Here is a 15,754-nt window from a genome sequence, read left to right on the forward strand (position 1 = left end):
TCTTCTGGAACATTCCTTGGGTCGCAACTGTCCTCATTTCCCTGCCCCACACCAGCAGTGTCCAGGGGTGCAGAGCAGGAGCAGGGAAATGGTGAGGGGCAAACTCCCTTTGCCTCAATTCAGAACGGGTTTGGCTAATGCAAAGTGGTTTGCAATGGTTTGGGTTTGGTGTTACTGTTTCTTCAAGCATCAAGCAATGGGGAAAACCCATCTCACTCCTGTGGGCAACCTAAGCAAATCACGTTTCTCTCTTCATCTGTAGGGAAGAAATTGTTCATAAGTCAGATACCCTCCAGCTGGATCCGGCAGTGGCAGGAGTTTTCTCTGGAAACCCCTATCCTTTTGGAATTGATCCGGTAATCAGAACTCCTCCTGCCATTCTTCTGGCAGTGGGTCATGGCAGAGGGACGAGGGGTGATCTGTTGGTTGGGCCAATCTAAGATTTCCGGGAAAATGACAGATGGTATCAAGTAGCAGATTGGGGTAACCAGCTTTGCTTTCTGTGTCGTTTTAACAGCTGGAGGATAAGCAGAAATTCAGCAGGTGAAGGGCTTAGCCCAGGCATAGGCAAACTCCGGCCCTCCAGATGTTTTGGGACTACAACTCCCATCATCCCTAGCTAACAGGACCAGTGGTCAGGGATGATGGGAGTTGTAGTCCCAAAGCATTTGGAGGGCCGAGTTTGCATATGCCTGGGCTAGCCTTTGCTGCATTGCTGTGCTGGGGAAAAGCTTTTGCTCGTTGAATTTCTACCTGCCACTCAGCTGATCAAAGCATAGCACTGCGTCCATGTCAACTTCTCTTGGAGGAAATTTAGCGAGATGCATTTACTGAGCCTTCCCCTAACCTGCCATGGTTGGATTGCAGCTCCCATCGGAGTTGGCAAAACGCAACATGTGGTTGTAATGTTATGTTTAATGAAATTCAAAGTTTTACTCGGAAATTGTTTGTATTGAAATACATGAAATATTTTAGTGCAGGGCAACTCAGTAATGTACACTTCCCTCACATCCAGTTACCTGGAATGAATTACTATGCAATGAGACTTAACTCCTGGGTGGACATGTGCATATATTTATTAATGAGCTTTCTTCCCTGCCCCTCCGCATAAGGCCTCTATTACAACCACAAAACCATTTGGTCACAACAACGTCAACGTACAGTTATAAAAGGAAGTGGGGACAGCAAAACCCTTCCAACCAGAACAGAAATAGTACAGATTGAACAAAAGACCTTAATCGCTGAATGCCAGCGGTGAAGTGGTATGTCTTGGGCATGTAAGCTGTGCAACAAAAGTTAGACCCACACCTCTGTGTGGAATGACTTCTGCAATTCAGGGGCTGCCACAGAGAAAACACTCTCCTGGGCTGCCAATCCCCACGTTTCCAAGGATTAGCTTTTAAGGGGGAAAAACAATGGCACTGTAAATTGGAAATGTCAATCTGCATTCTGTATTAACTGATGCTGGTTAACATTTTAGAAATGGAACAATGGAGTAGCGAATTCCCCCCCCCCCGGGACATTTTCTTCCCCACTTCATTGCTGCCTCCCATCAAAAGAACTCCACCTTGTTGAGGCTATTTGAAGCAAGCAGGAGAAAGCTTCCCAGTTAACATCTTAATGGTGTCGGCCAAGTATCTGGTCACTAGATGGCAGCCTTGGTTGCAAGTAAACCCTTCTCCTTGGAGACCCTTCTAGCGGCAGTCATACAGCGGCAGACTTTGGGTGGCGCTGCATAGGCCTCATCCTGTTTCAGTCCATCAGTCATATTTGCCTGTTTCAGCCAGACTGGTCCATAGGTTTACCAAGACACAAACAGTACAATTGAAAACAGTGGAGAAACATACACGAGGAATATGCATTCAGCACCTCCCCTCTCGCATGCTCAGTGAATGCTAGGATAAAATCGCCAGTGACTGATTGTGTTCAGCATTAGTGGGAAAGGGGCCCTTTGAAGGGAATGTGTGAAGCTAGAGGCAGGCCCTTCTGCTGGCAGTGATCCTGTCATTCATCAGGATTGGGGGGCGAGCGCGGGCGGTGAGGTCGAGGGGCAGAGATGGGAGGACCTGTCAGTTTCTCTTCTCCCCATTTCTCGGCTTTCTGGTCTTAAATTCAGTTCTCCGCATTTCTGAGGCAATTTTGCATTATTTTTTAAAAAAATATCTTCACGAAAATCAGTTAGTGTTTTGGTACGAATTTCTCCTCGAAGAGACATTTTTGTATGCAGTTTTGACTCACCTTTTTACAAAGCAATTCCCCCTAACATCATTAATGCAATTTTGACTACTGCATTCATTTTAATACGCACTTTCCTTTAATATATGCAAATATTGGAGACCTGCATCACAAAATTCAGATAAGCGCAAATTTCAAAGCATATCTGTGTTTTGGTTTGCATACTGTTTTGGATTCAACCAATTTACTTTTAAATGCAAATCAGATTGAATTTCTCCCTAGTTTGGGGCTATGATCCCTCACGGGCATGTACATCTGCAGGGTGCCTCTGCCCCCAAAACCCAGCTCTCCATTGACCTTCCTGCCTCCTCTTCGCCCCACTCTATCCCAGTTCTGGAGAGCAGCAGTATTGCTGCCAGAACAGCACTGCTACCACACCCACCCCATGCTGTTCCCATCTCAGTGTCCAGGATGCAGGGGTTGGCATGGATTGGATGAATGGCACTTCTTTTAAGATTAGAGGGGTAACGCCTTCTGTGTTTATAATCTCGTGGCCTGACAGGCCCTTACTTACAACTTTCATTATGTTCACATGTCTTCTTTCCTGTTTATCCAAGATCTGGAACATTGCAAGCAACAAGTTGACGTTTTTAAACTCCTACAAAATGAAGATGTCTGTTGTCATGGGAATCACACACATGGTCTTTGGGGTAATACTCAGTCTCTTCAACTACATGTAAGTTTAAATGTCCCATGCTTAATTCATATGTTGCTTGTTGTAGTATACAACTGTGATTCATTTGTAGGTTTCCTGAATTGGAATCCTTTTTTTGCTGTTCTGCCTTGGAGATCTTGCTGTTTCCCAGGTCCAGATGCCTTGGTTCTTCATTTGTGATCTCTTTGCTCTCCCTATTTTCATTTGACCATATCTTCAGTGTCTGTATCCCTCATGTAGGAGACTGTTGGGCTTCACTCCTCAGTGTTGCTGAGAGACTGAATTAATTAAACTCTGCCAAGAGAGGGTCCCTTAATTACCACTCCAGACTGACCAATATTTTAAGATTGCAGGAAGTAAAGCTACCTTCTTAGTGATTTGGTCAAGGCATCAGATTGGAATAATGACTTGCAGTTTCTGGAGTTTAAAGGCTTTATTCATGCAGGAACTATTTGCAAGATGGGTGGAGACAGGAGAGAAATAGCAGACATCTTTTCTGGAGGAATAGCAAACAAGACGACTCAGCTTTTAGGGGTGGAGTTAACTTAAACAGAGGGGTTACAAGAAAATTCTGGCTAGATTGCTACATAAGCAGTGTCCTCTGGTTGTTTAAAACAACACATGCATTAATTAGAGCCTTAAGAGAAGGAAGCATACTGCTTTCCCCCAACAGATTCTTCTTTTTCTTACAAAGAATTAACAATCTCCATGTTGTTGAGCACTTTCAGGAAGGTGAAAGCCATCCCACCACAATTATCATCTCATTGACTTGATCCAGCATGTTTTGAGTCAGCTGAATCTTATCTTGAACTTCAGCACTTCCAAGGATTCCTAGGAAGGGTCACTCTGAACTTTCTAGAGCAGCTTTTTTTCAACCTTGGGTCCCCAGATGTTTTTCAGTTATAACTCCCTTCATCATTGACCACTGGCTATGCTAGCTAGGAATGATGGGAGTTGTAATTCAACGACATTTGGGGATCCAAGGTTGAGAAAAGCTGCTCTAGAGCTTTAGCAAAATAATCAAGTTCTTTCTTTATCAGGAAACCAGCAGCTTTGAGGTAGATTGAACCCAACCATGGAACTGTGAGCTCTGTGTGCAGTTCCGAAAGCACCAATGATAAAATCATCTCCTAGTTTAGAAAGTAATGTTCTGAAATCACCTACCTTTGCTGAATCAGCCTTGATTCAGTATCTTCCCCTTTCCCTTCCTCTTCTGCATGGAACCAGAGGTTTCCCTGAAGAGTGACTGAGCTAGTTTCAGGATCAGAATCAGCTGCTTCCACCTCTGAACCCACACAGTCTTCCAGGAACAAGGCATCCCTGTCAAAGTCCTGCGGCTACAGGTTGCAAGGAGAATTTCTCAGGCATAGGAACTCCACCAAATCACCCCAGGTGACTCATCAGTACCACAGACCTATCTCTGTGGTCCAAGCAATGCTTGATGGTTGGGACAGCTGCCCTGAATCTCTGGTGGTTGGTTAATTTGTTGTCCTTCATTGGGACATTGAAGTCAACCTGCATGACCATGTGCTTGCCCTTCACGTTCACATTGTCCAGGATGGGCTTAGTAGAGAGACTTTTTCTCAACAGAAGATGCTGGCTCAGTCTTGCTTGACCAAACGATTGCAGCCTCTTCTTCCTTCATTGGGTGCAGTTGAAAAGAGCAATCCACGTGTCACTTGTTTTCCAAGTACTTTGCAAGATCGGTAGTATCTGGTACTTTGCAGAAGCAGGATGTTCCTATCTTTGCTGGCCACAGTCTGATGTATTACAACAGTCTTGGCTGGCCACGGTCCGATGTATTACAACAGAAGCACCTAGGAAGCAATCTGCCTTATCTTGGCTTCCTGTTTTTACTGACTGTTAGAAACGGTTGCACTAGACTTCATTTAAGCTGGCAAAAAGTGAGAGCAAGGCATATGTGGGGGGGGGAGCCATTGATTATAGATGTATGTAAAGCTAACACTCAATCAAGAAAGCTGAATTGTAATTTTATTTCAAGATCAAATCAGCATTATTTTGATCGGTTGTTGCAGGGCTCCTAAAAGGCCCATAGGTCTACTCTGCCTATTTAGTAATCTGGCACTGTCTGGTGGCTTCACCTTACTAGAATAAACCAAGTGGTGATTTAATATGGCCCGATTGTCCTCCTTCCTTCCACATCATCCTCTAAAACAGCTTTCTCCAACAGACTGCCTTCTAGATGTTGTAGGGCTACAATTCCCACCATCAGCTCCATCTAGAATAGCCAATGGCCAAGAGGAATGATGGAGGAGTCCAACAATGTCTGGAGGGCACCACACTGTGGGAAGCTGCTGCAAACTCTCTTCGCTTCCACACTGATGTTTTTTCCTTCTCTTGGCTCCTATCTTCCCAGATATTTCAGGCAAGTCCTCAACATCATCCTGCAGTTCATCCCACAGATGATTTTCATCCTCTGCCTGTTTGGTTACCTGGTTTTCATGATTATTTTCAAGTGGTGCCAATACGGTGTTGCTGACGCCCAAGACGCCCCAAGCATCCTCATCCATTTTATCAACATGTTTCTGTTCAGTTACAGCGATGAGACAAATGCTCCTCTGTATGTGCATCAGGTATGGTCTCCTTTCTCTTTCGCTAAGAACTTTGTTATTGAGGAAGTACACTTTAGCCAAGCGTAGAGTTTTATATGCTAACCTTTTTTAAAAATAACAGGTGGGGGTGATTCACAAATTATGGTAAGTTAAGATAAAGTTCTGGCTGAGACTGACGGGAGTTTTTGTCTAAAATATTTGAGGGGCACCAGGTTGGGAAGGCTGGTTTAGGGCTATTTTTGACTATTTATCATGGACTAAGGAGGACTCAGAGCCTAATGTAGCTTAGGGCTGCCAGATTTTCCTGGACATTACTGAGATTTCAAAGGCGGAATTGATGTCCGGGGGAATTTCTGAAAGGTGGTGCTTTGTCCTGGATCTTAGGCAATTTAAAAATTGTGGATTTTTTGCGTTTTTGTAAAAAGAAGAAGAAAAGCTGCTGGTTTTTATTTTTTTAAATATGGCCACCCTAATGTAGCTCTGTGTGTTGGAAACTGTATGTTTTCATGCTGTCGAGCCCTGGATCTGCCAGTACTGGAAAAGGGGTTCTTGCCTTATAAAATCTAGATGTTGAGAAAGCAGGCAAGCAGAGACTTCAGGTGAAACAGATAAACTTCATTTTATTCAGGAAGCTTAATCTCAGAGTAATGAAAATGAGAACAAAACAGCCCGTTTCACAACAGACTTCTATGTGCCCTGTAAATGGCACAGAATCACTCAGTTCCAGGTTACAAATTAAAAGTACATACATGAGCTTGCAAGTAGCAGATTGGCAAACGCTCTTGATTTATGAGCACACTCTTGAGGAAGGAGAATACAGGCGGCACGCATGGCAAACCATCTTAAATCAAAAGCACAGTTTGAAAGTTGCGAAACATTTCCCCAAAGAGTCCTAATTAATCAATCATGTTGGTAAGGCAGCTTCAATGTTCAGTGGTTTCCCAGGATATATTTCTGTTTCTCAAATAGCAATTTCACTCATCTTCAGCCAGAATGGTTGAGTTTTTCAGAACACATAGGGCCATTTCTTTTAACAAAACCGTATTGCCAAATCATAGCTCCTTCCCTCAAAGTAAAATAAACTTCCTTACATGGGTCTCATCTGCACCATACATTTAAAGCAGTGTTATACCACTTTAAACAATCATAGTTCACACACCCCAAGAATCCTGGGAACTGTAGTGTGTTAGGAGACCCCTATTTCCCTCCAGACCTACAGTCCCAGAGTTCCCTGGCAAAAGGGGTCGAGTGTTAAACCACTCAGAATTGGAGCTCTCGGTGAGCCAGTGTGCTATTTTCCAGTATCACAGCAGAATGGCATTTTTGAAAAAAGATAATTGACACCGAATTTTCCTTTAAGCAGGTGTGGGTGGGTGGTGTGTATTGCTTATCTAACTATCTTATTTCCTTCCTTCCTTGTAGCAAGAAGTACAAACCTTCCTGGTAATCTTTGCCCTGATTTCTGTTCCTTGGATGCTTTTGATTAAACCTTTCATCCTTCGAGCCAATCACCAGAGAGCTCAGCGTATGGTAAGAATAAAGGTCTCTTGAGACATTTGGCCTCCTTCCTAGAGGGTAAAGGCAATCTTGGGTTGAGTGAGATGAGCTGAAGATTTTGTAGCAAAGATTTGCAGATCTCATGGTTTGCAAGTCATTATAAAACCAGGTTCTGAAAGCACTGAATTGTAGAACTGGAAGAAACCTTGTAATTCAACTAATCCAGCCCCTTTCCAGTGGAGGGAATCTGCTGCTGTAGCATCTGCGATAGGTTATCAACCAGACTGATTGGAATTGGAAAGAGGATATATCAATTATACTAATCTTCCAGACACCCAACGTGTGTGGATTAACAACAAAGGAAAAATGGCTGGCACCTGTTTCTAAAACACAGGGGTTTGCAATCCCTCCAGCAGCAGAAAGCCCTATTAACAGAGTTAAAACTCACAAGTTTATGCAGCAGCATAGCATCAGTAATATATAGGCTACCCATTGAGGTGGTCTTGGCTGAAAGATGGTGGCTTGACCAATAGCTATGCAATAAACTTCATTTTTGAACAAAAGGCTGAGTCCGCTTCTCTAACTTCCTGCCGCAGTCCGCTCTTGCTCATATAAAAAGCAGCTTTCTGAATTCAGTCCATTTGAAAACTATTATAATGCAACCCAAACATTAAACCACTGGAAGAGACTTGCTAACAAGTGCCTGGTTCCCCTCCACCCCACCCCACCCCAATATATGCAGTATTAATTTCTTAGATGGGTGGTGATTTCATTCAAAGATTATTTTCACTGCCCTGTAATTCATTGTTTCGCCATCTGAAGTACATTTAGACATTCCCCATAGCAACTGACTACTAATGAGCCCATTTGTCAGCCAAAGCCTTATTCAATAATAAGAACCGTTTTTGTAGCTTGTTAAGATGTGAAATTGATGTCTGGTAAAATTTTTGACAGTGAGGCGACAGAAAAATGGATTGCCTGCTGCATGTATATAGAAATAGGTTGATTACTATGCAATCAAAGGATCTCTTTAAACCAGGACTGGGGCGCCTCAGACTCAGGGGGCCAAATAAGAACCTCCTGGTTCCTCTATTCAGCTCTCAGGTTTCACCTCAGGAGACCTTCTCCAGACCTAGCTTGACTGCTTCTGCCTGACTGCCGTGTGTGTGTCTGTGTGTGTGCGCGCGTGTGTGTGTTGAAAGCTCTTGTCTTTGAGGAGCTGTAATGTAGCCAGCTGTACTGAGGTAAGAACTGAAACCTGAAGGAGCGTCTCCACCCCCATTGTTCAGCCCAGACACTAAGGTCCAGCTCCGAGGGCCTTCTGGCAGTTCCCTCACTGTGAAAAGTGAGGTTACAGGGAACCAGGCAGAGGGCCTTCTCAGTGGTGGCGCCCGCCATGTGGAACGCCCTCCCATCAGATGTCAAGGAAATAAACAACTATCTGACTTTTAGAAGATACCTGAAAGCAGCCCTGTTTAGGGAACTTTTTAATGTTTGATCTTTTATTGTGTTTTTAATATTCTGTTGGGAGCTGCCCAGAGTGGCTGGGGAAACCCAACCAAATGGGCGAAGTATAAATAATAAATTATATTATTATTGTTATCCATTGCCCAGCCCACCCCTGGCAGGCAGGTCCTGGAAGCTTGACCACAAGAATTAGGGGACCTTGGGCTGAATGGGGGTACCAACTTGTGATTTAGACAAAATATTATTATTTTAAAAAACAATTTCTGCAATAAAACGCTTTACCTTTTGCTGAATCTGCTTTTTTTGGAGTACACTGACAAAAGCCATTCTCTGTTTTGCTTCTCTTAAGCTGGCTTCACCTGAGCTGTCGGAGAGCCCCACTGGGGACATTGAGGTGGAGATCATTAAGTCTGACTATCCTAAGAAGCCAGTCCAAGAAGACCACAATGATGGCGGTCACCATGGCGGGCATGAGGACCATGAGGAAGAGGTAGGGGCAACCAAAAGTAGGGGAGGAAGAGGTAGGGCTGGAAAAACTCCCCAAGGGGGGGGACATGGTTTCTGCATTTTGAGGCTTTTTAGTTAAGAAGAAAGAGGTGCAGGAAATTATGTATGCTGTGGGGAAAGTGAATAGAGAGAGGTTTTGTTTTTCTCCCTCCCTCATAGCACTAGAACCCAGGGTCCTCCACTGAAGCCGATTGTACTGTTTTGCATATACAGTGGTACCTCGGGTTAAGTACGTAATTCATTCCGGAGGTCCGTTCTTAACCTGAAATTGTTCTTAACCTGAAGCACCACTTTAGCTAATGGGGCCTCCTGCTGCTGCTGCTGCACTGCCACTGCATGATTTCTGTTCTCATCCTGAAGCAAAGTTCTTAACCCGAGGTACTATTTCTGGGTTAGCGGAGTCTGTAACCTGAAGCGTCTGTAACCTGAAGTATATGTAACCTGAGGTACCACTGTATTCAATAAAACAATCCAATGAACATTAATAAATCAACCATGCACTGATGTACAGTTACTAACATGAGACTGCATTTGTTTTGTTTTTTGTTTATCAATGCCTGATGAAGCTGATTAATGTGAGCTTCAGGACAGACATAGCATGTCACATAGCATGTAGGCCACTTTCAGCCAAAGTGTTTGAAGAATTGTGTGCAGAGGTTATATGGCATCACTGTCAAGTGGTCGTTATCGTGTGTGTGTGTGTGTGTGTGTGTATATATATATATATATATATGTATATGTATATGTATATAGCTAGAGATATACAAGCAGACACTAGCAGCTTTGTCTCCAACATTGCTCAGGAATTCTAGAACACACACACACACACACACACACACATCATTGCAGATTTGAAAGGGTCTGTCTTAATTCAACATGGTGTCCAGTTGGGTCGAAATGTAGATGAAAAGTCAACAGCATTAGTGTGAATAAAGAATGAAGGGAGTATTGGTAGTAGGTGCTCTGTTTGAAAAACAAATCCAAAATATTTAGGGGAGAACTGGTTATGTAGTTTTTTAATTTATTTATTAATTTATTAAATTTAATTTATTAAATTTTAGTAATACAGAAAAAGAAAAAGAAATGCACCCTACGGGTGCAAAAACATACAAAAATAAGGCTACTATTTACATACACATACACGTAAATACCCTACGGGTGCAAAAACATACAAAAATAAGGCTACTATTTACATACACATACACGTAAATACTTCTCACCCCCATATCTTCCCACCCCCACACCCTTTGACCCCCCCCCCACAACATCTCTACTTCCTTATCTTATAGATTCGATACTATCATTGCAATTTTTAAATTTTGACCTTCAAGTTATTCATGAATCATACCCCAGTAGGTCTTGGTTTTTTCGCAGCTCCACCAGATATGGAACAATGTTCCTTCCATTTTCCACATTTCCAGCATAAATTAGACTTTTGTTTATAAATTTTGGCAAGCTTTGATGGTGTTAGGTACCACCTGAAAAACATTTTCTTGAAATTCTCTTTTATGGTGTAGCAAGCGGTGAACCTAATATCTATACCCCAGAGCCTTTCTCACTGTTCCAAATATATCGTATGGCCGATGTCTTGAGCCCACTTTACCATCACCTCTTTAACTACTTCTTCTTGTAGGTCCCAATCTAATAAGATTGCAAACCTTTGATAATGTTTTCTTATTGCTTTTCAATAGTACATTGTGCAATTTCGATTCTTCTGTGCCAAATCCTCGGTTATGTTGTTCTTTGAGTGCTCCTGGCCACAATATAGATGTCATTTTTTCCCTTTAAAATCTCTTTCAGTTCAACTTTGGAGACATCTTTGTTCACCAGGCTATTCACACCATCGAATATTGCCTGGGTTGCATTTCCAACACAGCTTCCTACCTTCGGCTCTGGGCGCTGAGCTTGGCTCATGCACGTGAGTTTTTCATTTGTGGTGCTCACTGTGTTTTATGTCTCTGAATCGCAGAGTTGGAAGGGAGCCTGACGATCATCTAATCCAACCCCTTGAAGTGCAGGAATATGCAGTTGTCCCTTACAGGGATTGAACCTGTTTTGGCATGGGATGAGAGAATACTAATACTAGGCATCTCTGCAGAGTAGGTGTTGGGAACCTGGTAACTATCAGGCATTGCTGGACTCCAGTTCCCATCAGCCATTGATGAAACTCAGTCCAACATCTGGAGGGCCACAGGTGCCTCATCCCTCCCAGAGATTATTTGAACCACCAGCAGATAATTAGGAACTCAATGACAATGTACAAGGAAAGTCATACTGCATTCAACTAAGTTTTACTCAGAATAGTCATTGACATGAATGGATCTAACTTATCCATGTTCATTAATTTCAACAGGTCTACTCTAAGCAAAGCTTAGTTGAATACCACACACAGGCACATTTAAGCTAAAAGTGAGCCAAAAGATGGAGAGTGTTTTTTCAACATTTTTGGCATTGCTAAGAAAACACCACCACCCTTCTTGGGCAATTTGGTGGTGCTTGTATTGAAAGGAGGTGACAAGGTTCACCCACATAGTCTGAGGGTGATCAGTGGTCCAGCTGACTGGGTTCAGCCAGATGACTGATGCAGGCAGCAGTGCCTCACTCAGAGTTGGCTTTGTTCGCTCTTGGTGATGTCATTGGAAAGCCAGTTCTGATCAGTTACAGAGCTGCGATGCCATCACGTTCAATATTGCTTGGGTGCACTCTTTAAGAACAGAGCCCTAGACAGGAAAAATAACAGCACTGGTTCATCAACAAAGAAAGTAGAAAGTGGCAGATATTGTTGTATTACAAAGGTTGAAGCTCCATCCACTGCTAGCATGTGGCCCTTGGGAGGTTGCCCAGAAAGGAATGCTGCCCTCTGGCTAAAACAGGTTCTGGCCTTCATGGGTGTGGGGGGAACAGAGGGGAGCTGTGACTTACTCTTATTGGGGGGATCTCCTGCCAGAATGGTCTTTAATGACTTGCTGTTCATGGCTGTTTCTTGCGTGACATTTGCCTCTGTAATCTCTTCTCCCTGGTGTGGTGTTAAGAGCGGTGGACTCGTAATCTGGTGAACTGGGTTCGCATCTCCGCTCCTCCACATGCAGCTGCTGGGTGCCCTTGGGCTAGTCACACTTCTCTGAAGTCTCTCAGCCCCACAGAGTGTTTGTTGTGGGGGAGGAAGGGAAAGGAGAATGTTAGCTGCTTTGAGACTCCTTCGGGTAGTGATAAAGCAAGATATCAAATCCAAACTCCTCTTCTTCTCCAGAGCTCTCAGAGGTCCTCTGGGGCCAGGTGCTGATCATCTCATTCCACTCCAGTGGCAACTGGATAGGACTCATCGTAATCTTCGTCCTCTTTGCCGTCTTTGCTGCTCTGACTGTAGCCATTTTACTGATCATGGAGGGCCTCTCTGCCTTCCTGCATGCCCTGAGACTTCACTGGTAGGTAACCTGGGTACATTTGAGTAGGGAAAGGGTTGACAAAGAAATAACAAAAGGAAGTAGTTTGCAAATGTATCGCTATGGGTTCCCCACATCCCCAGTCGGCTCAGTGATGCTCTCCTGCAGGAGAGAACTTGGGAGAGTTGTGGTGTTTCTTGAAACGCTTAGTTTATTTACAATTATACAAGTTGAGCATAGGCGGAAGTGATCGGTGATACACATTCCTACCAAGGAGTAGATCTGCTACCTTATATCGGATCTCCAGAGAGAGACACCAACATCACAAAGAGGCTTCTAGCCTTTAGAGCACAGCTCATTTGTTCTGGGGTGGGGGGGGGGAGAAATTTGATTCAGTTCTCATTTGAAGGCAAAAGACAGTGTTTTAATGGATGCATTGATCTTCTCTTTTCAAAAATGAAAAACAAATGCTTAACTATTTCCTTTTGTAAGCTACTTTGATTGCTGTTTAATAGAAAAGTAGGATAGAAACAGGGACGTGGGTGGCACTGTGGGTTAAACCACAGAGCCTAGGACTTGCCGATCAGAAGGTCGGTGGTTCGAATCCCCGCGACGGGGTGAGCTCCCGTTGCTCGGTCCCTTCTCCTGCCAACCTAGCAGTTCGAAAGCATGAAATGCAAGTAGATAAATAGGTACCGCTCCGTCGGGAAGGTAAACGGCGTTTCTGTGTGCTGCTCTGGTTCCCCAGAAGCGGCTTAGTCATGCTGGCCACATGAACTCGGCCTATAAAGCGAGATGAGCGCCACAACCCCAGAGTTGGCCATGACTGGACCTAATGGGCAGGGGTCCCTTTACCTTAGGATAGAAATAATCAACTTGACCAGTGGTCCACAGACCTCAGGGGGGCTGCGTAACCCACCCAGTGGGTCTGTGGCACCATTCACATAACAAAAACTACCATAGCGGTAGGCAGGGGGGTCCATGGCTTGGCTTTTGAAAACAAAGGGCTGGCTTCTACTTGGCTAATTGAGAACTGCTGAATTAGATTAAACTAACCCCTCATTGAACACAGAACCCTGTTTATTTGACATGCCTTTCTTTCCCCTCTCATTAGGGTGGAATTCCAGAACAAATTCTACTCTGGGGCAGGATATGCATTTGTACCATTCTCCTTTAAAGCCATCATAGAACGAACAGAAGATTGAAGCCCACTTAGAACATGGAGATCTAAAACTTTCAAGATTGCTTCTCCTCTTCTTCCTAACTCTCAAGATTAGCTTCCTCCTCCTCCAGCCGCAAGGGAAAGTTGTTCAGCTTCAGGAATACTTCACAATATTTCCCTCTATAAACCATTGTAAAAAACAAAACAAAAAGTGGGAGTCAGTGGTTTATTTAAAAAGATGTACCACCCAAGGTCCCTTTCACCTCTTCACTCATTTTGTTCAATGTCACTCTGCTCCATGTGAAAGGAATCTGCAATTTGGACCTAGCAAAGTCATAAACAAGTTTATGTTCCATTTCAGATATGTAGACGCACACGATTGGATTCTCCTCCATACCAGCATGGTACTGGACCATCTACATCAGCGGTTCTCAACCTGTAGGTCCTCCCATCATCCCTGAGCTCTGGCCTTGCTAGATAGGGGTGATGGGAGTTGTAGTTCAACAATATCTGGGGACCCACAGGTTGAGAAAGGCTGATCTACATAGAAGACTAAGGGCCAAGGATATGTTGCAATGGAGTTTCATGTTTGGAGCTGTTGGGCTGCAATGATGGGAGAAGCAACCTGCCAATATTCTCCCTTCTGCATAACTCTTAAAGGCACATCAGACCTTTACTATATTTCCATTAGACAAGGATGAGGAACTTGTATCCTAGGCTTGCCATAGTTTTTTGAGTTGTTGAGCTTTTTTTGCAAAATCTAAAAGCAAAAATGAAGCTCCTGCCAACCTAAAAGCTCAGAAGCACACAGTGCAAGTAGATAAATAAATAGGTACTGCTTCAGTGGGAAGGTAAACGGTGTTTCCGTGCGCTGCTCTGGTTCGCCAGAAGAGGTTTAGTCATGCTGGCCACATGACCCGGAAGCCGTATGCCGGATCCCTCAGCCAATAAAGCGAGATGAGCGCCGCAACCCCAGAGTCGTCCGCGACTGGACATAAGGTCAGGGGTCCCTTTACCTTTACTCCTAGGTCTAGAGCTAACAGACGTCTATCTTTCATTTCCTGCTCTTCCACAGACTAGCGTACAGTTAGGGATCCAGGGATCCCCTCTTATTTGAAGCCCTCTCTTCATAATATTTATGGCATCTGGTGGTAACACACATGAACTACCATGTGGCATGTTGAAACCCATTGACAAAAACCAAGGGCTGCAACAAGCCATTACTTCTCTACTCGCAGAATAACACTGTGTGGATATAGCTTCATATCCTAGTGTTAAACTTTTATTGCTCCATGGAAGACAGCTGTTGAAACGTCCTATGTATTTTCATTAGAAAGTCAAAACTGCTGCTTCATTGATTTGGTAGCATAAATGAATAAATTGCTCAAAACCAACTCAGGTGTGGCTGTCTCTCTTGCCAACTCATGCAGATTTTACCCCCCAAAAGCATGTTTAGATATTGAACTTGATCAGGTTACCAAATGGCCATTAATCCTCTTACAAGATCACATTTCTTTATCCTGGCAACTGAAGAACACAAACAGGATTCAGGAATGACTGGGTGTTTTCAGCATGTAAACATAACTTCATTGTAAGAACCTGCATATTATCTTAATTGTTCCACAGCTTAACATTAAACTAGCTGGAGATTTTCCCACACATTACCATGAGGAACAGTCTGATCTGGATCATAAACTATTAAATGTAGATGTAAAGAAGAGGACTTACCAGCTGCAGACCAGAAACAAATACTTCCTCTCTTCTCTTCCCTCTTTGAATAAGATAAATCAATAGCCCTATTGCACCTGAAAGACGAACACATTTATAACCAACTTAAGGTGCTGCAAGATTCTGCTGTCTTTGCAGCCACAGTCTATCACAGTCACCCCTCTGGAAACTGTTTTATACGGGATTAGCGCTTTTATAAAGTGCCACATAATATTTGTTGCATACTTGCAATAAATGAACTGTTCAGTGTGGCAGCACTTGTTTTTTTAGAACTCCCTGCTTAACAATATTAGACTGTTTTCGATGTCTGCTAAAAACTTCATTTAAGCAAGCCTACTCAATTTTATTATGTACATTTGTTTTTAAAGCCTGTTGACTTTATCTACGGGCGGGATTCAGTTTATTATTCCTGTTAGCGGGAGCCCATGCAAAGAATTCTGCTAGTGCCATGTGGCTTTCCCTTCTCTCCTCCCCTTGTGTGTCCCCAGGGCCCCTCAAAATTGGATCAGGTGGGGATCAGCTGAACCCCCAAAAAAGCGTGGCAGGG

At 43.6% G+C, this 15,754-nt stretch overlaps 1 protein-coding gene across 4 annotated transcripts in view; it reads left to right on the forward strand.

Annotated features, from left to right (window-relative positions):
• ATP6V0A4 (ATPase H+ transporting V0 subunit a4) overlaps positions 1-14,873 on the forward strand; it is a 37,790-nt gene extending 22,917 nt beyond the window's left edge. For all 4 annotated transcript variants that reach the window (XM_053407014.1, XM_053407015.1, XM_053407012.1 and 1 more), the window contains exons 14-21: positions 263-356; positions 2,793-2,911; positions 5,268-5,484; positions 6,886-6,993; positions 8,777-8,917; positions 10,735-10,852; positions 12,185-12,359; positions 13,432-14,873. In XM_053407014.1, the coding sequence (XP_053262989.1) occupies positions 263-356; positions 2,793-2,911; positions 5,268-5,484; positions 6,886-6,993; positions 8,777-8,917; positions 10,735-10,852; positions 12,185-12,359; positions 13,432-13,522 (1,063 nt within the window). In that variant the 3' untranslated portion in view covers positions 13,523-14,873. The remainder of the gene's footprint in view (positions 1-262; positions 357-2,792; positions 2,912-5,267; positions 5,485-6,885; positions 6,994-8,776; positions 8,918-10,734; positions 10,853-12,184; positions 12,360-13,431) is intronic.
• The last annotated feature ends 881 nt before the right edge of the window (positions 14,874-15,754 follow it).

This window comes from Podarcis raffonei, chromosome 10 (genome assembly GCF_027172205.1).
Source record: "Podarcis raffonei isolate rPodRaf1 chromosome 10, rPodRaf1.pri, whole genome shotgun sequence".
Taxonomy (NCBI): domain Eukaryota; kingdom Metazoa; phylum Chordata; class Lepidosauria; order Squamata; family Lacertidae; genus Podarcis; species Podarcis raffonei.